Source organism: Apodemus sylvaticus, chromosome 2 (assembly GCF_947179515.1).
Source record: "Apodemus sylvaticus chromosome 2, mApoSyl1.1, whole genome shotgun sequence".
Lineage (NCBI taxonomy): Eukaryota > Metazoa > Chordata > Mammalia > Rodentia > Muridae > Apodemus > Apodemus sylvaticus.
In genome coordinates this window covers 183,569,692-183,597,007 of record NC_067473.1, presented here as the reverse complement: position 1 = coordinate 183,597,007, position 27,316 = coordinate 183,569,692, and the positions used below count along the sequence as shown (strand labels likewise).

General features: G+C 44.5%; 1 protein-coding gene across 1 annotated transcript in view; it reads left to right on the top strand.

The window, feature by feature from the left end:
• Positions 1-27,316, top strand: part of Lmntd1 (lamin tail domain containing 1) — a 65,165-nt gene that overhangs the window by 8,820 nt on the left and 29,029 nt on the right. Inside the window, exons 4-7 of the mRNA XM_052172934.1 lie at positions 3,844-4,030; positions 6,145-6,264; positions 8,713-8,918; positions 11,327-11,499. Of these exons, the coding sequence (XP_052028894.1) occupies positions 3,844-4,030; positions 6,145-6,264; positions 8,713-8,918; positions 11,327-11,499 (686 nt within the window). The remainder of the gene's footprint in view (positions 1-3,843; positions 4,031-6,144; positions 6,265-8,712; positions 8,919-11,326; positions 11,500-27,316) is intronic.

Genomic DNA, 27,316 nt, shown 5'->3' with positions numbered 1-27,316 from the left:
CTGGCCCAAGACTCTTCTGAGGACTGCATGCAGTTCTGCAGGGATTAGCATGCAGTGCTCCAGGGGTTAGTATGCAGTGCTCCCGGGGTTAACATCTGGTGCTCCAAGGGTTAGCATGCAGTGTTCCAGGGGTTAGCCTGCAGTGCTTCAGGGGTTAGCATGCAGTGCTCCCGGGATTAGTATGTAGTGTTCCAGGGATTAACATCTGGTGCTCCAGGGGTTAGCATGTAGTGCTCCAGGGGTTAGCATGTAGTGCTCCAGGGGTTAGCATGTAGTGCTCCAGGGGTTAGCATGTAGTGCTCCAGGGGTTAGCATGCATGTGGTGCTTCAGGAGTTAAGAAGTTCTCATCCTGACTGGTGAGAACAGACACTTGGCAGATGCTTCCCTGCCAATGCTTTCAAGTGCCTTTTCCTCTAGCCTTGGGGATTCTTGTTCACCCATGAACTGAACAAGCAGAGTCCACAGAAGACAGGAGACACTTCGAGCCTCTCTGCATGGGAACACTCTCCTGTCTTCTACTCTCTGCCTATGACCTTCGTGTGATAGGATGGTGGAGGTATCTAAGGATTCCAACAAGCAGTGACTACGCCATTCAGGGACTTGGGAGACAAGATGCCAGTCTAGGTCTGTACACAGAAGGCAAAACAACCAAAAGCAATGATGCCATACCATGCCATACCTTCCTTATGATACAATGATGCCATCCTGTATGATATGATGCCATCCTGTACGATACCATGATGCCATCCTGTACGATACCATGATGCCATCCTGTATGATACCATGATGCCATCCTGTATGATTCAATGATGCCATCCTGTATGATACCATGATGCCATCCTGTACGATACCATGATGCCATCCTGTATGATACCATGATGCCATCCTGTATGATACCATGATGCCATCCTGTACGATATGATGCCATCCTGTACGATACAATGATGCCATCCTGTACGATACCATGATGCCATCCTGTATGATACCATGATGCCATCCTGTATGATACCATGATGCTATCCTGTATGATACCATGATGCCATCCTGTATGATACAATGATGCTATCCTGTACGATACCATGATGCCATCCTGTATGATACCATGATGCCATCCTGTATGATACCATGATGCTATCCTGTATGATACCATGATGCCATCCTGTACGATACAATGATGCCATCCTGTACGATACCATGATGCCATCCTGTATGATACCATGATGCCATCCTGTATGATACCATGATGCTATCCTGTATGATACAATGATGCCATCCTGTATGATACCATGATGCCATCCTGTATGATACCATGATGCCATCCTGTATGATACCATGATGCCATCCTGTATGATACCATGATGCCATCCTGTATGATACCATGATGCCATCCTGTATGATACCATGATGCTATCCTGTATGATACAATGATGCCATCCTGTATGATACCATGATGCCATCCTGTATGATACCATGATGCCATCCTGTACGATACCATGATGCCATCCTGTATGATACCATGATGCCATCCTGTATGATACCATGATGCCATCCTGTACGATACCATGATGCCATCCTGTATGATACCATGATGCCATCCTGTATGATACCATGATGCCATCCTGTATGATACAATGATGCTATCCTGTACGATACCATGATGCCATCCTGTATGATACCATGATGCCATCCTGTATGATACCATGATGCTATCCTGTATGATACCATGATGCCATCCTGTATGATACCATGATGCCATCCTGTATGATACCATGATGCCATCCTGTATGATACCATGATGCCATCCTGTATGATACCATGATGCCATCCTGTATGATACCATGATGCCATCCTGTACGATACCATGATGCCATCCTGTATGATACCATGATGCCATCCTGTATGATACCATGATGCCATCCTGTATGATACCATGATGCCATCCTGTATGATACCATGATGCCATCCTGTATGATACCATGATGCCATCCTGTATGATACCATGATGCTATCCTGTATGATACCATGATGCCATCCTGTATGATACAATGATGCCATCCTGTATGATACCATGATGCCATCCTGTATGATACAGTAGCCAACACCTGAGACTAGCATTCAGTTCACAGTATTGGATAAAGTAAGAGAAGCAATTGTGGATGAAAATATCCAGTCTTGTTGCAAGATTTTCCATGTCCAATAACATTAGGACAATGGAAGGCCTGTGATTGGACAGGAAAAGGGAGGCGGAGCTAGGAGTAGGAGGGACAAAGGTCACAGGGGGAGAAGGGAGAAGAACCGAGATGGCTTTGGACGTGGACCTGCATGGCATTTACTAGCCAAAATAGCTATGTTTTTATAAGGTTAGAAATAAAGAAAGCTTTACTGGGATAAAGCTTTTATCATTATCAATTGGCTCTTAAATTACTCTATTGGCATCTTGTAAATTGTGATATTATTTATACATAACTCTGACTGCCTAATTAAGGTTTAAGAGTTTTGATTTACTTGGTTACTAGAATGTGGGTCCACAGCTGGGATGCTGTGGGAGCGAGCTGGGAGAGAATAGCTCTGCGGTGAGAACAGCAGAGTGGGACCCCGCCAGGACATGGTGTTATGACTTGGCAGGGCAGGAGAGTTGGCGGGATCTTTTTTAATATATCCTGCAACACAGTCTGAATTTTAGAGAGTAAGGAGGTTAGAAAAACAGAACAGACAAGACCAAAAAAAAAATGGAGGCCAGACAAGATGGCTCAGGAGGGAGAGGTGCTTGCCACCAAGGGTGAAGACGTGAATTTGATCCCTTGGCTGCCTATGAAGGAAGAAGAAACAACTCCCATAACCTAGACTCTGACTTCCACACACAGCAGCAAAAAACCTATGGTATGTGTGTGTAATGTCACATTCAGAATTATTTTTGACTCACGGTGGCTGTTCACCCTCCTGATCACTTTATCAGAAGAGAAATATGTGGCCTAACTCTTGATGACCATACTTTGAGACTTACCTTTTATGCTTATGGCTGTGTGCCTGCACATGTGACTGTGTGCCGTGTGCATGTGGTGCTCTTGGTGGCCAGGAGAGGGCGCCAGATCCCCTGGACCTTATTGGAGGTTGTGTGCTGTCATTTGAGTTCTGGAAACCAAACCCAGCTCCTCTGCAAGAGCAGCAAGTGCTCTTAGCCAACAAGCCTCCTCTCCAGCCCTTTGATTTCCTTTTGGGTGTTCGATATCATGTCTTCTGTAGAGAGCAGAAAAGAGAGAAAAATCATAGCCACACTGTTTTCCATGATCAGAACCAATAGGCCAAGCCATTTTTTCTCAGGTTATAAAATACACAAGTTGTGGGGGTCGTGGAGAAGGCTCAGAGGTTAGGAGCCCTGGCTGCTCTTCTAGAGATTCAGGCTCAGTTTCCCAAACCTACATGGTGGCTCACTACTTTCTGTTATTCTGGTTTCTGGTCACCCAGTGTTCACTTCTGAGCTCTATGAATACTGTATGTGCACAGACATATATGCAGGCAAGACACCTGTACACATAAAATAAGAATATATCATTAAAAGGTCCTCAAGCCCTCCATAGACTCCTGCCTAAGAGAGTCCATAGCTTAGCTGTTCATTATTCAGGCTCTATTGGTTGGTTGGTTGATTGGTTGGTTGGTGTCTCAAGAAGCCTCAGCTGGCTTGGAACATGCTGCATAGACTCACCTGACCTTGAATTTGTGGCTCCCCTGCCTCCGTGTTCCAAGAGCTGAGATTCCAGGCATGCACCTCACTACAGGGTTCTTACTGTGGGCCAGAGACATTCCTATTCATGCCCACCATATCTTTGCTTCTTATTTTCTAGCTCTCTGGGAGACATTAAAATAGCTGAGGTAAATGTCAAGGGTTTCTTTGTGAGGCTCGTTAACTCCTCTGATGAAAAGGAAGTGGAGATCGGAAACCACATTCTCCAGCAAAACGTGAATGGGCACGCAGTCTCCCTGTACCGGTTCCCCCACAACATCACACTGCAGGCCAGCTCCACGGTGACAGTAAGTATGATCTGAAACCATCATAGTCTCGGAGCGACCTGAACGTGGTATAGCATCAGCCAGGCAGACTGTGCACGGGGAACACCACAGGCTAGGAAGACAGTAAGCAAGAGTACAATGATGTGTGACTAGTGTGAGTTAGGGGTACCGTGATGACATACAGTGAGCTGGGAATGCCGTGATCTGGAAGAGATATAGACCAGAAATGGGGTGGGGGAGGGGGGCTGCCAGGGGCCGGGAATATCAGGGACTGGGAATATCTTGACAAGAAAATACCATGTCTTGAAAATACACTGAATTGGAAATATCCTGATATAGGAATACCAGGAGCTGAAAATGATATAAATCAGGAATTTCATGATCTGGGAAAACTGTGAGCCAGGAATACCAGGGTCTGGGTTCTGAATACCATGAGCTAAAAAATACAGTAAGTTGGGAGCACCATGATCTGGGAACACCGAGATTTGACCAGTATTTGAGAATATGGTGAGCTGGGAATCCTGTGAGCTGGGGGTGTGGTTGGTTAGTGATACCGTAGGCTGGAAATACAATGAGGTAAGACCATAGCAAACTGAGAACCCCAGAGCGGAGGGTGCTGAGAGCTGGTCAGATACAGCAGGCTGGGAATACTGTGGGCCAGGCCGGCACCACCAGGAGCTAAGACCATCGCGAAGGGGGAGCAGCTGGAGCTAGCACTGTGGTGAGTTGGAATAGCATGAGCCGAAAGTGTGGTGAGTTAGGAATACCGCACTTTGGAGATATCATGAGCTGGGCCTCCCAGGAGCTGGCAGTATGGTAGATCGGAAGTACCATGATCTGGGATTACTGTGAGCTGAAAATGCAGTGAGCTGGGGTCCCCATAATCTGGGACTATGGTGTGAGTTGGGGACACTGTGAGCTGAGAACATATCAATGCACTGGGAATGCTATCAGCCAGGAGTGTGAGGAGCTAGGAAAACTGTAAGCCAGGACTGCAGGACCGCCCTGAACTGAAGGAAAGACCATGAGGCAATATGGTCAGCTGGGAATGGCAGGAGCTAGGAACACTGGGAGCTGAGAGCACTGAGCTGGGAGCACTGGGAGCTGAGAGCACTGAGCTGGGAGCACTGGGAGCTGGTGACACTAGGAGCTAGGCTCCTATAGGGAAACTGGGAGCCGGGGACACTGGGAGTTGGGGACACTGGGAGCTGAGAGCACCGAGCTGGGAGCACTGGGAGCTGGTGACACTAGATTCCTATAGGGAAAGCTTCCTCTACTGTCAGCCTGCAGCTTGGCACAAGTGGCCTCGTGAATACTTGTTCTTTGTACTCAGTGTCATTTTGTGGTTTGTAGCACTGTGGATGGGTGCCTGTACTTCGCTCTCCACAGCTTTCTCCTATGTAGTAAACAATCCTATTCTGGTTCATCCTCCAAAGTGAAAGTCCTAAGTCTGAAAACAGACTCTCACAAGACAAGCAAAGAGGTGGTCATCTCAGAGAGCAGGCACTAAGGAGGCTATCCCTGCTGCCCACCCCACTCCATCTGTGTCCCTCTGAACCGTGTCTGATCTGTAGCTGTGGGTTGTAAGTGTGTGTGTGTGTGTGTGTGTGTGTGTGTGTGTGTGTTTTACATGACATGGAGATAAGACCTCTACATGTTCACTTCTGCGAACCATAAAATCAAGCTGCAAAAACAAGCAAGCAAAACAAAACAAACAAAAACCTCTAAGATACGTCCTAATGTGTTGAATAAGCCTACAGTGTACAGTTGGTCTGTGCTTGTATCTATCCCAGATCTGCTTGCAGCCCACGGGCCATGGGCTGGATGGTTGTTTAAGTGTTCAGTCACTGTTTAGCATTTCATTATTATTATATTATTAGCATTTCATTATATTTTAAAACAACCTAGAAGCTCAGTTGCCTTTATAGTCCCAGGTCCTCGGGAGGCTGAGGCACAGAAATGATGTGAACATAGGAGTCCTAGCCAAGCCCAGGCCAATGCAGGGAGAGCCTTCCCAGCTTCAATGACACCCAAAGCCCTCTCTGTTGAGAAAGATGGGTAACAGTAGCACTGTCGCATGTGGATCTGGGTGGAACCACGGTAGCATTTGTCAGCAACAAACTGCTTTCTCTAAGGTGTGGGCAGCAGCTTCGGAAGCAAAGCCACAGCCACCAACGGACTTTGTTTGGGACGAACAGAGCAGGTTCCGATCAAGTCCGGACTGCACGACCATCTTGTGCAACCCCAATGGTGAGGTGAGTGTCAAAGTTGCCAACACTCCATGCTGATGCCTCTGTTCCCCTGGCCCTCAGTCCCGCTCACATTCAGCACAGCACAGCTAGAGTCACCCCCAAATGCTGCAGTGCCTCAGGCAGACCAACACCCCTTTCTCCCCAGTTTGCGCCCAGCCATAGTCACGGTGACCCAAGTTTCTGACCAACAGCTGTTGCCCATCCCTCCCCAGTGTGCCCCCAGCTGACCAACTAGAGTTATGGCGTCCCATACCTGCGGCAGATTGAGAATCGGGGTGGGTTTTATTTCTGATCTTATCTAGAAGTGTGGGATAAAGAAGGTGCTATACACGACCTTCTCTGCCCAGATATTCATCCCAACAATGTTTCCTGAGATTCTTACCTATGCTCTAGGCCGAACTATGCACAAGGAATGTAACACAGAGACTTGATCTCTATGCCCAGGGCGTGCATGCACAAGCTAATGGAAGGGCTTGCACTCTTAATTTGAAATGACTACCTCTATACAGAATAAAATGAGATACGTTAGAAATAGTTTTCTGGGATTCTTTCTCCATGCATGACATTCTAATCACACCCCTCTTTATGACAATCAAACACTATTTGTTTTTGAAAGCTGTTCTTTAGATTTTTTCTTAAATTCTTGTCTTTGATTCTTATCCCTAGACAAACTTGCTAGGCCACAGAACCATTAACCCCTGCCCCCATAATATGTGTGGTTTGAGATAAGGCAGCCCACAGGCTGGCTCTGGGGGGCTCAGCTGGGCATTCTCAACATCCTCACAGATAACACCATTAAATGAGAACCAGTGCTCAAAGCACACAATGACACTTCATCTGTCACAGTAGACACTACACCGTCTACTATAGACTACCTCCTCTTCAGACGGCATCTCAAACTTAATGCCACACCCTTAGGTTTTATCCCATTGGAAAAACCCAACTCTGTGATAAAAAAAAAAAAAAAAAAAAAAAAAAAAAAAGCAGTACGCTTCTTCAGCTAGAAATTACAGTCTTAATAAGAAGGCCAGAGAGAGCCCATGTCCACCTGAGACCCTAATAAAAACTCAGTTCTTTAACAAGATCACCCCAGCATTCTTACCTCAGTGAAGCTAATCCTCACCCTGCAATTGCAAGAAAGGTTTCCCTAGAAAACCCCATTCCTGCCTGTTTGCTGAATAAAGCAGACAGGTTTTACCAGGACTCAGGAGCTGCTCTCCAGCCATGCCACAGACCAGGTGAGCACAATCTGCATCTTGTGGAGAAGTTTCAGAGCCACCCCACCCCACCCCACCCCCACCCCACCCCACCCCCACCCCACCCCCTCTGGCACAGCCACACAGACCAGCAAAGATCTCTCTCTCTCTCTCTCTCTCTCTCTCTCTCTCTCTCTCTCTCTCTCTCTCTGTCTCTCTCTCTCTCTCTCACACACACACACACACACACACACACACACACGCTCTCTCTCTCTCTCTCTCTCTCTCTCTCTCTCTCTCTCGCGCGCGCGCGCGCACGCGCGCTCTCAGTAACACTTGCTTTATGATAGAGTGCAGGCAGATGGCATTATGGTTTCTCTTCAAAGACAAACCTAAAGTGTGACTTAGGCCACCCTTTGAACCACCTTTCCTAAACATGACAATAACAGAAGGCCAATACGGCCACCAGTGCCATAGAGTGGGATGCGGGGATTCGAGGTTCTTCTGCCTGAAGCTTTATAGGCAGCCATCATTCTGATTGCGCCCTGAAATGACTCTGTACCCTCATCACTAATACACTGTGAGTCTGGGTTTTCAAAGGAGGGCAGGATGCTGTCCGTCGGTCACACTGGAGTCACAGCGTTTGGTTAGTGGCCGCGGCTTCCCTTGGTGCAGGGGACTTGTCAGGCTCTTGTTTTGCATTTAAGATCCAGATATGGAGCAGATCTCTCCTGCGCTGTGGGAGCTCACGGAAGGGCAGGTTAAAGAAATCACAGCAAACTTAACATGTGATCAAGAAGTCCCTCTCTATGTTGGTATATACCCAAAGAAAACCCAACGTAAATAAGTCTAGAGAGCTAATGGACAGCACATGGACTAAAATCACTGAAATGGCATTGTGTCTGGGATTTTCAACAGTAAATTTCACTTGTGCTTGCCATAGATCTGTCTCATATATATATATATATATATATATATGAATTCTGTAATTAGGGTTGAAAACTTTAAAACACAATAAAATTTATGTTAAAAATAAATTCTCAGTAACCTGGAAAGGGCCACTCCTTTAGTACCAGCACCCTGGAAGCTGAAGCAGGAGGATCACCATGATTTCTAGACCAGCCCGGGGTTCGGAGTGAGAGCCTATGTCAAACAAACACGTGAGAGCGGAACCAAGGAACACTGCAGTGGGCTATAGCCGAGAATCATGCACCTCCCACGTACTGAGACTGAGAACTCTCTTCACCCCTGTTAGGCCATCGCCTGGTACACCCCGATCCACTGGAAGCAAGCCTGGGAGAAGTTAGAGACGGACATTGAGTTTGAAAGATGCTCTGTGGTGATTCCATCAATGAGAAGCCACATGTTCGGGTGGACAACAGCATCTGCGACTTCCATAAGTAAGGACAAAGAAGAACCAGTACAGAAAACGCCCTCCCAAGTCTGCCCTGTTCTCGTGAGGTAAAGCATGTTTTGCTTTGCTCGTGCATTGAGTCCTTCTCCCTACAGTAAACTGAATGTGTGGGAAGGACTGGGGGAGGGGCAGATGGACCATCCACTAGCCAATTAGCCATGGCTAATTAGCCAGGTCTGGTTAAGTAAATGCTTGGGGGCACCATGAATGCTCTGCCTCCGAGGTCTAGAAAAGAAACACTGTTCATTTATTTAAATGTTTTTATGACTCATTATTTTTTACTCGATATATTATTTATTTACATTTCAAATAATTTCCCCTTTCCTGGATCCCCCCTCCCCAAAAGTCCCATGTGCCCTCTTTCCTCCCCCTGTTCCCCAATCCACCCTTTCCCACTTCCCTATCCTGGTATTCCCCTACACTGCTGCACTGAGCCTTTCCAGGACCAGGGGCCTCTCCTTCCTTCTTCTTAGGCATCATTTGATATGTGAATTGTGTCTTGGGTATTCCAAGCTTCTAGGCTAATATCCCCTTATCAGTGAGTGCATACCATGAGTGTTCTTTTGAGACTGGGTTACCTCACTTAGGATGATATTCTCCAGTTCCATCCATTTGTCTAAGAATTTTATGAATTCATTGTTTCTAATGGCTGAATAGTACTCCACTGTGTATATATCCCACATTTTCTGTATCCATTCCTCCGTTGAGGGACATCTGTGTTCTTTCCAGCTTCTGGCTATTATAAATAGGGCTGCTATGAACATAGTGGAGCATGTGTCCTTATTACATGCTGGGGAATCCTCTGGGTATATGCCCAGGAGTGGTAGAGCGGGTCCTCCGGAAGTGACATGCCCAGATTTCTGAGAGACCACCAGAGTGATTTCCAGAGTGGTTGTACCAGCTTGTAGCCCCACCAACAGTGGTGTTCCTCTTTCTCCACATCCTCACCAGCACCTGTTTTCACCTGAGTTTTTTATCTTAGCCACTCCTACTGGTGTGAGATAAAATCTCAGGGTCATTTTGATTTGCATTTCCCTGATGACTAAGGATGTTGAACATTTCTTTAGGTGCTTCTCCACCATTTGAAGTTCCTCAGGTGAAAATTCTTTGTTTAGCTCTGTACCCCATTTTTAATAGGGTTATTTGGCTCTCTGGAGTCTGCCTTCTTGAGTTCTTTGTATATCTTGGATATTAGCCCTCTGTCGGATGTTGTGTTGGTAAAGATCTTTTCCCAATTTGTTGGTTGCCGTTTTGTCCTTTTGACAATGTCCTTTGCCTTACAGAGACAGTAATTTATGAGGTCCCATTTGTCAGTTCTTTACCTTAGAGCATAAACTATCAGTGTTCTGTTCAGGAAAATTTCCCCTGTGCCCATGTCCTCAAGGGTCTTCCCCAGTTTCTTTTCTATTAGTTTCAGTGTGTCTGGTTTTATGTGGAGGTCCTTAATCTGCTTGGGGTTGAGTTTAATACAAGGAGATAAGAATGGATCAATTCGCTTTCTTCTGCATGCTGACCTCCAGTTGAACCAGCACCATTTGTTGAAAAGGCTATCTTTTTTCCACTGGGTGGTTGTAGTTCCTTTGAAGATCCAGTGACCATAGGTGTGTGGGTTCATTTCCGGGTCTTCAGTTCTATTTCATTGATCCACTTGTATGTCGCTGTACCAATACCATGCAGTTTTTAACACTATTGCTCTGTAGAATTGCTTAAGGTTGGGGATCCTGATTCCCCCAGAAGTTCTTTTACTGTTGAGAATAGTTTTAGCTATCCTTGGTTTTTTGTTATTCCAGATGAATTTGAGAATTGTTCTTTCTAACTCTATGAAAAATTGAGTTGGGATTTTGATGGGGATTGCATTGAATCTGTATATTGCTTTTGGCAGGATGGCCATTTTTACTATATAAATCCTGCCAATCCAAAAGCATGGAAGATTTTTCCATCTTCTGAGGTCTTGGATTTCTTTCTTCAAAGACTTGAAATTCCTGTCATATAGATCTTTCACTTGTTTGGTTAGTCATACCAAGATACTTTCTACTGTTTGTGGCTATTGTGAAGGGTGTCATTTCTGTAATTTCTTTCTCAGCCTGTTTATCCTTTGAGTATAGGAAGGCTACTGATTTGCTTGAGTTGATTTTGTTTCCAGCCACTTTGCTGAAGTTGTTTATGACTCATTTCTATGTGCATGGGTATTTCGTCTGCACGGATATCTGTGTACCGTGTGAATGCAGAACCCACAGAGGCCAGAAGAGGGGTCTGGGAAGTGGAGTTACAGGGGGCTAAAAGCCACCAAGAGTGGACTGAAAGCTGAAGCCAGGCCTTGCTGGAAGAGCAGCCAGTGCTGGTAACCGGTGAGCCAACTCTCCAGCCCACTTTTGTTTTGTTAAATTGGCTCTCTCTTTAATTGCTACTGCATAAATTTCCTTTGAGGTTCAAGTTGGTCTCCCTCTCCTTCCAGAGAAAAGGAAATCCCACCAACTGTTTTACCTAATAAGAGTCCCTGGTGCCGCAACCCCAACACCTCTCCACATCCCTACAGTTCTCTGATTGACTCACAGGACTCAGACGTTTCTAAAAACTGTTTGGGTACACAGCTCAAGCCTCAGTCAACCAAGCCCAAACCAGACCCAGGTAAGCCAAAAGCACACTTCTGGGGGGTGGGGGAGGGGTGCTGTGTGCTGAGTGTTAAAAGCTATTCAGACCTAAGTGCCAGACTGTGTCAGCGTTTGTCTCTGTGACAAATACCTGAGAGAAACAATTCAAAGAAATTTATTTATTTTGCTTCACGGAGGACTAGGTAGACCCATGTGGTTTACCAGAGTTTAACCATGACAGAGGGATGGTGGAGAAAATCTGTTCACCTGCTGGTGACCAGGAAGCAGAAAAAAGGAGCAGTGTCAGGGGAAGCCGCAGCCACAGAGGGTCTCCGTCCTCGGTCCAGGCCCGCCTTCCCCGGGTCCATTCAGATTTGAGCGCTTCCCAGTCTGCTCACCTCAGTCCTCAACTCTAAGCGCTGCCTGTGCTGGGGACTCAGGTCCAGTAATGAAGCCGTGGAGCACCCTTCCTCGAAACTGTAACAAAGGCTCTTAGAACAAGGATCATAGGCTATCCGCTCGTTTTGTTTTGAGGTAACTAACTTCCGTAGCGCCATAAACACGTCATTGAACCAGTCAGTCGAAAGAACCACGTGGCCAGCATGGGGGTTGTGTGGGGTGTGTGTACGTATTCTTGAAAAACTACCTCATTCTATATCCCAAGATGGTTTGAAATTCACTGTGTACCCTAGACTGTCTATGAACTTACTCATAACAGTTCTCCTGCCTCAGCCTCCTGTTACAGTTCTTGAGGGCTGGTGGAAAACACATCTTGCATTTTAAAAAACTGTCCTACATGTTATGCGGTGACAAAGGAAAAAACACCCACCACTTCCCAGCACACCCCACAGTGACCGCAGTCGCTATTTTCATTCCGCCAGGCGTCCTGTAATCTTATAGGGCTGTCATAGTAGATGTTTGGGGGTTTGTTTTGATTTGGTCGTGTTGAGTGTAGTTTTTGCTACCCCGCCCAGAGAATACTGGATCCGTGGATGAAACACAGACACGCGCGTGGCTCAGTTTCAACCCGCCTTACTGGCTCAATGGCTGGGCTCTTCCAAGCCTTCCTCTGCTGTCTCTCGCCCCTCTTTTCACTCTCAGCTCAGCACCCTAAATCTGCCCTCAGCTTAATTATGTTTCTAATATCCCGCCGGCTACCTGAGGCCCAGGCTGGGAAGCGGGCGAAGGCCACTCCGCCTGAGATCTCACAGAGCTGATGGCTCCTTCCGCCCCGCCCTCCTCCCGAAGCACGGAAAATTCCCTTCTGCTCCAGATTCTCTTCACTTGCCCAAGAGGACCCGGAAGTCCCACCTCTTTCATTCCACCCAACAATTGGCCCCGGGCATCTTTATTGGTCGATCAAGAACCAATTGGGGAACAAGTCCTTACCACCAGCACTACCTCTTACAAATCTGATTTCTGCAATAGGGCCTCCCTCGATGTCCCAGAATGGTCTTGAACTCTTAAGCCTCTGCCTCTGCCTCAGCCTCCTAAATGCTGGGATTATAGGCATGCATCTCTATGCCTGGCCGAGGTGACATTATTAACCCAGACTCTGGTTATATCTTCACATCTTAATGAGCTGCTGTATTTTCTGCAAAATTGTGTCTTTGTGTGACTTCTGGGAGAGAGTACTTGAGGCTCATCAGATGTCCCCAAATTATTGAAAAAAAAAAAAACTGAATCTGAAGCACGCTGGTCCAAGAAGGAACCAGACCCCAGCATTGAAACACACTGTTTCACACAGCGCTGTAATCTGGAGTCGCCACAGACTCATGTTTGGCAGAAGGACAAATTTAAAAATAAATCTTAGGCAGAATGTCTAGGTACAAAACACAGACAGCTCTGTCTGAGGCAGGAAGGGAACTGGCTCTGCTCCCCGCCCACAGCCTTAAAGATCCCCCAGCCCCACTTGTCTGTGACCTTTAAGACCCTTCAATGTAACCACAGAATTTCCCATAAGATGTCAAAAGCCACCGTGTTTGCAGGGTCGCTCGCACCGCCTTGAGAAATAAGGCGCATAGCATAGCACCTTATAGAGATGCAATAATGGATATAATAATAATAATAATAATCTTCATCATCATCATCGATACTTAATAGATGTTAAGGCTAATCCGCGCAGCTCGAGACAGGGTTTCTTCTGTGTAGACCAGGCTGTCCTGAAATTCAATTCACTACACACACACACACACACACACACACACACACGTAGGATGTGAAAATCACCTCTATACTAATCACTCACAGTTAACTGGTGCTAGTATTTTGCCAAGATAACTTTACTACAGAACATCCACAAATCTGAAAGACTTTAACCAGCATTCCAGTTTTAAGCCGATGGACCACAATGCTGGCTATTCCCCCGACTCAAATGGAAGAGAAGGCTTTTCCTGCCCTGGACTCCCTTTGTAAACTTTGCATACTTTATAGAGTTTGTATACTTTTTGAACTTTGTAAATTCCCAAATCAGGAAAGCACCCAAGCCCCTCCCCCAGACATCCCTAGCTGTCATAAAGGCCATCCTCAGCCCATCAACAGTACCTTCCCCAGATTATGCTAATTTTAGATGAAAAGTCTAAACAGGAAAGCCCACCAATCCCTGGGCTCCCCCAAGCTCAGGACTTGAAATCCCACTGATCCTCACCCTGGAGATCTCTGCCCTAGAAAACTCCATCCCCTAAAAAATCTCGTATAAGCCCTGCCCTTTGTCCAATTCCCTGCTGTCTGCTCCCTCCAGGGATGGCCAATAAATCCCTTTTATAACATTTGCTGCCTTGTGTGACTGTCATTGGAAGAAAACAAGAAGACAAGAAGTAATGAAGAGAAGGAAAGAGGAGGGAGCTGAGTCTCCTGAACTCCTCAGCTCAGCTGGGGCTAGCCTCCCCTCAAGCTGGGGCTAGCCTCCCCTAGAGCTGGGGATAGCTTCCCCTCCCCTCGAGCTGGGGATAGCTTCCCCTCAAGCTGGGGATAGCCTCCCCTCGAGCTGGGGATAGCCTCCCCTCGAGCTGGGGATAGCCTCCCCTCGAGCTGGGGATACCCTCCCCTCGAGCTGGGGATAGCCTCCCCTAGAGCTGGGGATAGCCTCCCCTAGAGCTGGGGATAGCCTCCCCTAGAGCTGGGGATAGCCTCCCTGGGAGCTGCAACCCCTCTGCTGAGGAGGCAACCTAAGAGCTACATGGTTCCTTGGCTCCCGTGTCTCAGGCTGCCCTTCCACCTTCTCCTCTCAGAACTCTATTGTTCCTGGGCTTCCGTCCCAGGACACCTCCCCATCCAAGCGGGAAGACCAACATGCACCACTCTGGTCCTTTTAGACACTAACTGCACATATCTATAGACCAGTGCAGTGTGGCTGCTTTGCTTTTGACTTCCAGGGGGCCATTGCACTAAGTGATCTCTTTGTGACATAATCATACAGCATAAAGGACTTAAATGTTACATGGAGATCTGAACCTGTTACTGTAACACTCATTTTTGAGACATTTTTTCTATTCCCATATTCCCTCATTCTGCAGCCACATAGATAAGTATTCTGTATCTATTGCCATCCTCGTGTGTGTGTGTGTGTGTGTGTGTGTGTGTGTGTGTGTGTGTCTGTGTGTGTGTGTGTGTGTGTTCTTCTGAGGGATTTAAGTTGTTAGTACAGGCTCAGGCTCCTTATCTCTCCGGTAGGTTAATGCAGTAGCCACTTGCCTTAGACAAGTGCTACTAATCAACGGTGCATGGCTCAGCTTAGCCAAGATGCAGGGCAGTGTGTCACAGCTGCGACACGGCACAGTGCTTCCATCATGTATTTCCTAGTGAGGCATTCTGGTTTGCAGGGTATCTGGGAATAACTACCACAGGAAAGTTGGGTTGATTTTATTAATGTTTTAACCTTTAAAACTTAATCATGGGGAAGGAAAGACAGCTCAACAGTTAAGAGCAGTGGCTAGTCTTGCAGAAGACCCGAGTCCAGGTCTCAGGACCCGCATGGCTGCTCACAGCGGTCTGTAACTCTAGTTTCAGGGGACTTGCTGCCCTCTTCTGTCCTCCAACGACACCAGGCATGCGTGTGGTACACACACACACACACACAGGAAAAAATCCATACTTGTAAAGTAAAATAGCAATAGCAAAATTTAAACACTTCCCACCTAGAAATGTTAAGAGAAAAATTATAGGTAGTGATTTCAATTGATATAAAATATGCATTTTATTAAATTTAATACTTGTCCATGAGAAGAAAACTCTTAAAAAATATAAGTAAAAATAGTTTCTTCAGTCTGATGAATGACTATTTGTATCCTAAAATTCTCAGGTGAATTCCTCCAGGTGCAGAGGACTCATTGATGTGACTTGTGTTTAGCATTACACCAGAGCCCAAGTATAAAGAGATGAGGAAAAGAAAAATTCTTACATCCTCTTCCCCTGTAACTCCATAATTCCTTTCTTAGTAACTATACATGCTGATGAACAGGTCTGCTATGGCATAGCATATGGAATCTGGATTGATTTATAATAACCTCACACTGGAGGTGCCCAATTCATCACCCATCAAGTAGATAAATCAATTTTGACATAAGGAACCACACAATAGCACCAGTAAACACTGTCAGCATTCTATCGATCCAAAGGGTTCAGACAAAGAATTATCTTGAGTGACTCCATGAACACAAAATTTAAAAACTTGATTATGGTATCAAAACTTGGAAGAGTCTTTTATGACTGGGAAAAGAGACGCTTGTGGAACAAGGAGAGGTTCCATTTCCTGGCCTGAGCGGTGTTTGCATGTGTCTGTTAGTTGTTCTCACGAGTGCAGTCATGACTCGTGAACTTTCTGTATCTATCGATACTTAAATTTATCTATCTTTTTATGTGATGACAGGAACTGGGTAAATAGCTCAGTCAGTAAAATGCTTTTCTTGCAGGCACGAGGACCTGAGTGCAGTGCCCCAAGTCCCACCCTATGAAGCCTGCATACAGTGGCAGTGTTTATAGTTAGAGCTGCAGACATGGAGACAGATGGAACTCTGTCGCTCATGTTTCAGCTGCTCGGTCAACCTGTAAGCTCCAGGGCTGTGAGACATCTGGTTTAAAATCAATAGTGTCTGAGGATGGCACCTGAGGTTGACCATGGCCAGCACATGCACCATACGAGTGCATGGATGCATACACACATACTCACATACATGCACCTTGTCATTGCATGCATACACACATGCACAAACACACACATGCACCATGTGAGTACATGCATACACACACACACACATGCACCATGTAAATATATGCATATACACATAAACACACATGCACAAACACATACATGTACCATGTGAAGTGCATGTAAGTGCATGAATACACACACAAACACACATGCACAAACACACACATACCATGTGAATTCACGCATGCATAGGCACAAACATGCACACACACATATACCATGTGAATGCTTGCACACACGCGCAGTTTTGTAACTTGATGACACAGAAGGAAATGGAGGGAGGTCTGAATGCAGTAATGAACACTGAGAACGTTGCTGTGGCAAGGATGCAGAAAGAATCCATAAGTGCACATGACCTCAGTGAATATTACTGATGTAAAACTTACTTAATAGAAAAGCAGCCTTACAAATAAGTCAAAGCCGACCACCCCACTGTGATGTGCCGATATGAGGATGAGGATGATCGTTTGTAGCTCAGTGATTTCCAGGCATCCCTCATGGCACAGATGGCTAACCTGTTGATGTAAAACATTGTTCCTTTAAGATTCAAGACCCAGAGGTCCAGAGAAACTCAGACACCAGGCTTTGAAGGGTAAGACTGGTTTTCACCTTAGCTACAGCTAGCAGAACCACATGGCAACCAACATTCTGAACAACAGAATAAAGTCTGAAATTCTAGACAGGGTTCCTTGAGATCCATGGATTATAAGCTTGCCTGCATCTTCTCCACAGCATGATAGCACAGGCAGAGCTGCCCTCAGTGCAGCCGCGTGCTGGGGTGGTACCTGCACGCCCTGAGGGTTGTTAACTGAGGTACAGCTAATCTTGTCGAAGCCATCATTAGGTTGGATTGTCGTATCTGTGCCAGATGGCACACAAAGCTGGGACCACTTTACATTTAGTTTCAGACAGTGAGTTCCTGGTAAAAGGAGAAAAAAGGTTCACAGATAACTGACTTTATTAAGACAGGCACAGCAACAGAGACATAGCTGAGTTCCAAGAGCCCACATGGAAGGCTTCCAGCCATCTGTAACTCTAGTTCCAGGTGACCCAACATCCTCTTATGTCCTCAGTGGGCATCAGCAGTCACACACACAGATACATGTTCACACATGCACACACATATACATGTTCACACATATACATGTCCACACATATATATGTTCATACATGTAATCAAATGCATGCACATGCACATATACATGCTCACACACATGTTCACACATGCACACACATGCACATCCATACACATACATGCACATATGCACACATGCACACATATATTCACACATGCACACACATGTACATGCATACATGTTCACACACACATGCATGTGCATGTGCACACATACATACACAGATCTTTTAAGAGACAGTTTGAACACAGGACATGAGTTTTAGATGTTAAGCATTGTTCTCTTCCAATATATGTTAGTTGCCTGTCATTGCCTGAGTTGTTCTTAGGGAAAGCCTATGGAAATCTTTCTGTGCTTGCCCATAGTTCAATGACAGAGCCTAAGACATTATGCAAGGGGGCAAAGAGTTGTGGGTGATGAGGGACAGACAGGTGTGGCAGGTGTGGCAGGTGTGCTTATGACTCTCCTCACAGGTGTGCCATGTGTGATCATGATTTCCTCACAGGTGTGGCAGGTGTGATCATGATTTCCTCACAGGTGTGCCAGGTGTGATCATGATTTCCTCACAGGTGTGGCAGGTGTGATCATGATTTCCTCACAGGTGTGACAGGTGTGATCATGATTTCCTCACAGGTGTGACAGGTGTAATCATAATGAATGTCAACTGTTAGGAAACAAATGACTCCCAAGCCTAGTACAAAAATAAGATGGTTGAAGTTTCACCCGCCAAGATCATGCCCAGGGACTTTACCGTTTTTGTATTTTAATATTTATGAAGTTACTTGTTTCTTTTTATTGGATATTTTCTTTATATTTCAAATGTTATCCCCTTTCCCAGTCCTCTCTCCAGAAACCTCCATCCCATCCCCCTCCCCTGCTTCTATGAGAGTGTTCACCTACTTCTGACTCCCCGCCCTCATATTCCCCTACACTGGAGCATATATCTAGCCTTCACAGGACCAAGGGCCTCTCCTCCCACTGATGCCCAACAAGGCCATCCTCTGCTACATATGTAGCTGGAGCCATGGGTCCCTCCATGTATACTCTCTGGTTGGTGGTTTAGTCGCTGGGAGCGCTGGGGGGGTCTTATTGGTTGATATTGTTGTTCTTCCTATGGGGTTGCAAACCCCTTCAGCTCCTTCAGTCCTTTCTCTAACTCCTCTATTGGGTACCCTGTGCTCAGTCCAATGGTTGGCTGTGAGCATCCACCTCAGTATTTGTCAGACTCTGGCAGAGCCTCGCAGGAGACAGCTATATCGGGCTCCTGTCAGCAAGCACTTCTTGGCATCCACAATAGTGTCTATGTTTGGTGACTGCATATGGGATGGATCCCCAGGTGGGGCCGTCTCTATAGGGCCTCTCCTGCAGTCTCTGCTCTACACTTTATCTTCATATCTGCTTCCATGAGTATTCTGTTCCCCTTTATAAGGACCGAAGTACCCACACTTTGGTCTTCCTCCTTCTTGAGCTTCATGTGGTCTGTAAATTGTATCTTGGATATTCTGAACTTTTGGGTTAATATCCACTTATCAGTAAGTGCATACCATGTGTGTTCTTTTGTGATTGGGTTACCTCACTCAGGATGATATTTTCTAGTTCCATCAATTTGCCTAAGAATTTCATGAAGTCATTGTTTTTAATAGCTGAGTAGTACTCCATTGTGTAAATGTACCACATTTTCTGATCCATTCCTCTGTTGAAGGACATCTGGGTTCTTTCTAGCTTCTGGCTATTATAAATAAGGCTGCTATGAACATAGTGGAGCATGTGTCCTTGTTATATGTTGGAGAATCTTTTGGGTATATGCCCAGGAGTGGTACATGCCCTGGGTTGTCAGGTAGTGCTATGTCCAACTTTCTGAGGAACTGCCAGACTGATTTCCAGAGTGGTTTTACCAGCTTGTAATCCCACCAGCAATGGAGCAGTGTTCCTCTTTTTCACATCCTTGAGAGCATCTGCTGTCACCTGAGTTTTTGATCTTACCTTTTCTGACTGGTGTGAGGTGGAATCTCAGAGTTGTTTTGATTTGTATTTCCCTGATGACCAAGGATGTTGAACATTTCTTTAGGTGCTTCTCGACCATTTGATGCTCCTCAGTTGAAATTTTTTTGCTTAGCTCTGTACCCCATTTTTAATAGGGTTATTTGATTCTCTGGAGTCCAGCTTCTTGAGTTCTTTGTATATAGTGGATATTACCCCTCTGTCAGATGTAGGACTGACTGGTAAAGATCTTTTCCTTTTTTTTTTCTTTCCTTATTTATTATATGTATATGAGTAACACCAGAAGAGGGTATCAGATCCCATTACAGATGGTTGTGAGTCACCGTGTGGTTGCTGGGAATTGAACTCGGGACCTTTGGAAGAACAGTCAGTGCTCTGAGCCATCTCTCTAGCCCAACATCTTTTCCAATCTGTTGGTTGCCATTTTGTCCTATTGACAGTGTCCTTTGCCTTACAAAAACTTTGCAATTTTATGAAGTCCCATTTGTTGACTCTTGATCTTAGAGCCTGTAAGATATTGGTGTTCTGTTCAGGAAATTTGCCCCTGTGCCCGTGTGTTTGAAGCTCTTCCCCACTTCCTCCTCTGTAAGCTTCAGTGTATCTGGTTTTATGTGGAGGTCCTTGATCCACTTGGACTTGACCTTTGTACAAGGAGATAAGAATAGGTCGATTTGCATTTTTCTACATGCTGACCTCCAGTTGATCTAGCACCATTTCATAAAAATGCTGTCTTTTTTCCACTGGATGCTTTTAGCTCCTTTGTCAAAAATCAAGTGACCATAGATGTGTGGTTTCGTTTCTGGGTCTTCAATTCTATTCCATTGATCTTCCTACTTGTCTATGTACCAATATCATACAGTTTTTATCACTATTGCTCTGTAATGCAACTTGAAGTCAGGGATAATGATTCCCCCAGATTTTTTATTGTTGAGAATAGTTTTCTTCTTTCTTTGGAGATATGAAGTTCTTGTCATACAGATCTTTCACTTGTTTGGTTAGAGTCACACCAGGGTATTTTGTATTATTTGTGAGTATTGTGAAGGGTATGATTTCCCTAATTTCTTTTTCATCTTGTTTGTCCTTTGAGTATAGGAAGGCTATTAATTTGTTTAAGTTAATTTTATATCCAGCCACTTCACTGAAGTTATCAGGTTTAAGAGTCCTCTGGTGGAATTTTTGGGGTCACTTAATTATACTATCATATCATCTGCAAATAGTGATACTTTGGCTTCTTCCTTTCCAATTTGTATCCCTTTGACCTCCTTTTGTTGTCTAATTGTTCTAGTTAGAACTTCAAGTACTATATTGAATAGATAGGGAGAGAGAGAGAGCATCCTTGTCTAGTCCCTGATTTTAGTCAGATTGCTTCACATTTCTCTCCATTTAGTTTGATGTTGGCTACTAGTTTGCTGTATGTTGTTTTTACTATGTTTAGGTATGGGCCTTGAATTCCTGATCTTTCCAAGACTTTTAACATGAAGAAGTGTTGAATTTTGTCAAATGCATTTTCAGCATCTAAAGAAATGGTCCTGTGGTTTTTGTCTCTGAGTTTGTTTATGTAGATTATGTTGATGGGTTTCTGTATAGTGAACCATCCCTGCATCCCTGGGATGAAGCCTACTTCGTGGTGAGTGATTGTTTTGATGTGTTCTTGGATTCAGTTTGTGAGAACTTTATTGAGTATTTTTGCATCGATATTCATAAGGGAAATTGGTCTAAAGTTCTCTTTCTTTGTTGGGTCTTTGTGCAGTTTAGGTATGAGTATAATTGTGGCTTCATAGAACAAGTTCGTTAGTGTTCCTTCTGTTTCTATTCTGTGAAATAGTTTGAAGAGTATTGATATTAGGTCTTCTTTGAAGGTCTGATAGAATTCTGCACTAAACCCATCTGGTCCTGGGCTTTTGTTGGTTGGGAGACTTTTAATGACTGCTTCTATCTCTTTAAGCATTATGGGACTGTTTAGATGGTTTATCTAACAGTCCTGATTTAACTTTGGCCCCTGATATCTGTCCAGAAAATTGCCCATTTCATCCAGATTTTCCAATTTTGTTGAGTATGGGCTTTTGTAGTAAGATCTGATGTTTTTTTAATTTCCTCAGTTTCCATTGTTATGTGTCCCTTTTCATTTCTGATTTTATTAATTTGGATACTGCCTCTGTATCCTCTAGTTAGTCTGGTTGAGGGTTTATCTATCTTTTTGTTTTTCTCAAAGAACCAGCTCCTGGTTTTGTTGATTCTTTGTCTAGTTCTTTTTGTTTCTATTTGGTTGATTTCAACCCTAAATCTGAATATTTCCTGCCATATTTGAAATACTCCTCTTGGGTGTATTTGCTTCTTTTCATTCTAGAGCTTTCAGGTACACTGGCAAGCTGTTAGTGTAAACTCTCTCCAGTTTCTCTTTGGAGGTACTTAGAGCTATGAGTTTTCCTCTTAGCATTGTGTCCCATAAGTTCTGGTAGGATGTGCCTTCATTTTCATTAAATTCTAAAAAGTCTTTAATTTCTTTCTTTATTTCTTCCTTGATCAAGCTATCATTGAGAAGAACATTGTTCAACATCCATGTGTATGTATGTTTTCCATTGTTTTTGTTTGAACTTAACACCAGCCTTGGGCCGTGATGATCTGATAAGGTGCATGGAATTATCTCAATATTCCTGTATCTGTTGAGGCCAGTTTTGTGACCAATTATATGGTCAGTTTTGGAGAAGGTACTATAATGTGCTGAGAAGAAGGTATATTCTTTTGTTTTAGGGTGAAATGTTCTATAAATATCTGTTAAATACATTTGGTTCATAACTTCTGTTAGTTTCTGTGTCTCTGTTTAGTTTCTATTTCCATGATCTGTCCATTGCTGAGAGTTGGGTGATGAAGTCTCCCACTATTATTGTGTGAGGTGCAATGTGTGCTTTGAGTTTTAGTGAAGTTTCTTTTATGTATGTGGGTGCCCTTGCATTTGGAGCATGGATGTTCAGAATTGAGAGTTCTTCTTGGTAGATTTTTCCATTGTTGAGTATGAAGTGTCCTTTCTTATCTTTTTCATGACTTTTGATTGAAAGTTGATTTTATCTACTATTAGAATGGCTACTTCAGCTTGTTTCTTGGGACCATTTCCCTGGAAAATTGTTTTCCTGCTCTTTACTCTGAGGTAGTGTTTGTCTTTGACACTGAGGTGCGTTTCCTGTATGCAGCAAAATGCTGGGTCCTGTTTACGTATCCAGTCTGTTAGTCTGTGTCTTTTTATTGGGGAATTGAGTCCATTAATGTTAAGAGATATTAAGGAATAGTGAGAGTTGCTTCCTGTTATTTTTGATGTTATTTTTATGTTTGTGTGGTTACTTTCTTTTGAGTTTATTGAAAGAAGATTACTTTCTTGCTTTTTCTAGGGTGCAGTTTCCCTCCTTTATGTTGGTGTTTTCCATCTATTATCCTTTGTAGGACTGGATTTGTGGAAAGATATTGCGTAAATTTGGTTTTGTCGTGGAATATCTTGGTTTCTCCATTGATAAGAGGCAGAATAGTTGCGTGTGTGCCTGTGCGTCAGTGTGCACATGTGTGAGTGTGTGCATGTGTGGCTGTTTGTGTGCATGCAGAGTGCCCAAGTGTTCGCCTATGTCCCCTTCTCAAACTAAGAACACTTATACAAAGGGAAAGTAAGTTACCTGGTGTTTGAGGATAGTGGCCTCTCTGTTGATTTCCAGAATGTGATTTTATAACTTTTTTAAAATAGAGGAACATTTGAGAACAGCATCACGAGCCCCTCCCTACAGGTGTTTCTTTAACAGCCAAATAAGCATTCTGGTGTCATAATCCTAATAAAATAACCAGTCACATCATAACTGGACCTTTTACCTCAAAACTGTTCAACACTGCATACATTCTATGACCTGCTCTTTAGTGAGGAGTGTAAAGTTTACCCTAGCTCTTTAGTGAGAAGTATAGCCCATTTGTGGAGAATTATGTCATTAATGATCCATTACATCACACAATTAAAAATACAATTTGGGGAATTCAAAACATCGCCATTAATTAATAAGGGGCTAAACATTTTGGCTTTTATTACCCAGGACATTATTCTATCTCCCTCCAAGACTCAAACACAGAATGACCCAGGGGAGTCCCTGAGAACGGCTGTAGAGCTACTTCCCTTCGTTCTTGGGATACAGGCTTTCATAGCTCAAACCTCTCATGCTCAGACCAGCCGGACTGCAAGGACATACATGAAACATACAGGCTCCATTTCATGCCCATAGAGCGTTCTAGAAGATGGTCAGCAATACCCTGCTCTCTTCTACATCTAAGCTACGGCCCATACTACTGCCTGTGGCAAGCACCTTGGAAGCCTAGCTGTAAGTCCCACAGTCCCACGGACACTCAGGAAGTTTATATTGTGCTGTGCCAAACAGAATCCTGACTCACTGGCTTCAGGAAACCATTGGTGGCTGAGAAAGTCTCTGCTGATGGCGCACCTGCCCCACCGTGGGCCTGCCTGTCCATCACCCTCACTACAAAGCCTGGGGTGCTTTGTTGTAAGCAAATGCTGGGAAAATCTGGTAATTCTGAACTTGTAAGCATGACTGAAGGGCTTTTCCTGTTGTTTCCAGAGTACCTCACATCGTAGAAAGTTTCACTTGGCTGGTGTTGGTTTTTTGAGACTTTTATCACGTTACTCACACAGGCCTGGAACTTACTGCACAGCCAGGGCATCCTTAAGCTGCGGACTCTTGAGGGCACATCTCTGCCTTCATGCTGGGACTGAAGGCATGATCACCACACCAGCCTATACTTATTTTTTACTTTGTTGGCACAATACATGAGCTCATCTCTGACACAGAAATAACCTGCCCTTGCGGACAATGAGTCTACCACTCTTCAATGTGATACACTGGCTCCTCTGTAAACCTTGTGATTACATGCTAACCCTCAAGCTCCACTCCGGTACAACCACCTGTCCTAGCTTCAAGGTTCACCCACAGATGTAACTAATACCAAACTCAGCAACCACAGAATGAAGTTATCCGAAAATAAAATACCAACCATGTACCTTGTCGTTATCATCATCATCATTATTATTATTATTAGTTATTTGTTTTATTTACATTTCAAATGGTATCCCCTTCCCATGTTGCCCCTCTGAAAACTCCCTATCCCATCCCCCTCCCCCTGCTCACTCACCCCTAATTTTGACTTGCATTAGCCTATTCTGAGGAATTGAGCCTTCACAAGACCAATGGCCTCTCCTCTCGTTGATGTCTGAAATGGTCGTCCTCTGCTACGTATGTAGCTGGAGCCATAGCCATGTGTGCTCTTTGGTTGGTGGCTTAGTCCCTTGGAGCTCTGGGAGCTCTGGGAGCTCTGGGAGGACGGTTACTGGTTAAAACATATTATTGTTCCTCCTGCTGGGCTGCAAACCTCTTCAGCTTCTTGGGTCCTCTCTCTAGCTGCTCCATTGCAGACCCTATGCTCATTCTATTGGTTGGCTGTGAGCCATGGGTGTTTTGATCAACTTTCCAGTAAGAATCAAAGTATCCACACTTTGGTCTTCCTTCATCTTGAGCTTCATGCGGTCTGAGTTGTATCTTGGGTATCCCAAGCTTTTGGGCTAATATCCACTTAGGCTAATATCAGTGAGTACATACTATGTGTGTTCTTTTGTGATTGGGGTACCTCACTCAGGATGATATTTTCTACCTCCATCCATTTGCCTAAGAATTTCATGAATTCATTGTTTTTAATAGCTGAATAGTACTCCATTGTGTAAATATATCACATTTTCTGTATTCATTCCTCTGTTGAGGGACATCTGGGTTCTCTCCAGCTTCTGGCTATTATAAATAAGGCTGCTAAGAACATAGTGGAGCATGTGGCCTTATTACATGTTGGAGCATCTTCTGGGCATATGCCCAAGAGTGGTATAGCTGGGTCCTCAGGTAATACTGTGTCCAATTTTCTGAAGTACTGCCAAACTGATTTCCAGAGTGGTTGTACCAGCTTGCAATCCCACCAGCAATGGAGGAGAATTCCTCTTTCTCCACATCCTTAACAGCATCTGCTGTCCCCTGAGTTTTTGATCTTGGCCATTCTGACTGGTGTGAGGTGGAATCTCAGGGTTGTTTTGATTTGCATTTCCCTGATGATTAAGGATGTTGAACATTTCTTTAGGTGCTGCTGAGCCACCTGGTATTCCTCAGTTGAGAATTCTTTGTTTAGCTCTGCACCTGTCGTTATTACTTAAACAGCACGCCAATGCCATGCAGAACGTTCACACTGTATGTCGTTTTTACCAGTTCTGCAGATATGGTTTGAAGTGTGGATGTACCAGAGAATGGTGTGTGCATACAAAGACTGCCATTTATACAAGAGCTTTGAACATCTGCGAAAGCAGCAACCAAGCCCCACAGATTCCTGAGAGTGAAGGGCAGGTCACCTCAGGCTTGACCAAGGTAGTGGGTGGGAGACAGTGCCCCCCTCTGTCCACACATTTCCCTGTGACCCTCGTGTCCCCTGCCCTGGTCACTATCTCACTGTGGTAGGTATGAATACAGAAATCACTGGGAAAATTGTATAAGCAGTGTGTTATTCTATAATCCTCTACATAAAAATGTTACTCAAGACACTGATCAGGAGAGCGAGCAGTTTAAACAGATATTTACACAGATATTTAGAAGCAACTTGATACAACCTCTTACAGAATCAGAGGAGGACGGGGGATCCAGCCCCGTACCAGAGCACTCAAGCCTAGCAGTCAGTCTGCAGTTCTGAGAACAAAGTATGTGCACACACAAACCTTCCAAAGTCATGTTCTTTTCTCAGTTTTGATTATATTTTGAATATGCCTCCCTTTAAATTATTCACTGAAAATGAATAATAACTGAAAACTGTTTCCCTCAAGTCGTTGCTAAGCTACTTGCTTCAAGCCTCCATTAAACGTCACAGCCTTCAAGCCACAGATTTCTTCTAGTTAAAGAAACCCCTGGTGCTCGAAGCCCTTTGACAATTCTTTCTCCCGCAAGAAGTCGACAGTCGGAACGTCGACCTGAACACCTGCCCTTTGTATTTTTTAGGGACCAAGAAAAAGAAATCAAAGTCATAAGAAAATGGGAAGCCATGAAATCTGTGAACGTGAGTAACTATTGTAGAGTTGCTTTATAGCAAAATAACCCACAAAATAAATTTTTGAGGGTCTCGCTTTATGACTGAAGCTGGCCTCAAACTTACGTTAATCCTCCTGCTTCAGCCTCCAGATGTGATAAGATGCTTGGAATACTGCAGGACGTGGATTGTTCTTTTTTTTCTTTTCTTTTATTCCCTTAAAAGACAGGATCTGGTGACATAGCTTTGGCTGGCCTAGAACTTGCTATGCAGAATATACTGGCCTCCAGCTCACAAGGATCCACCCCATCTCTGCCTCCTGAGGGGTGAGACTGAAGTTGTGCACCCCAACACCCAGCAGCCTGTGTTATCTAATCTTCTGACAAACATTTCTGTTGTCTCTGAATCCATCAGGTTTT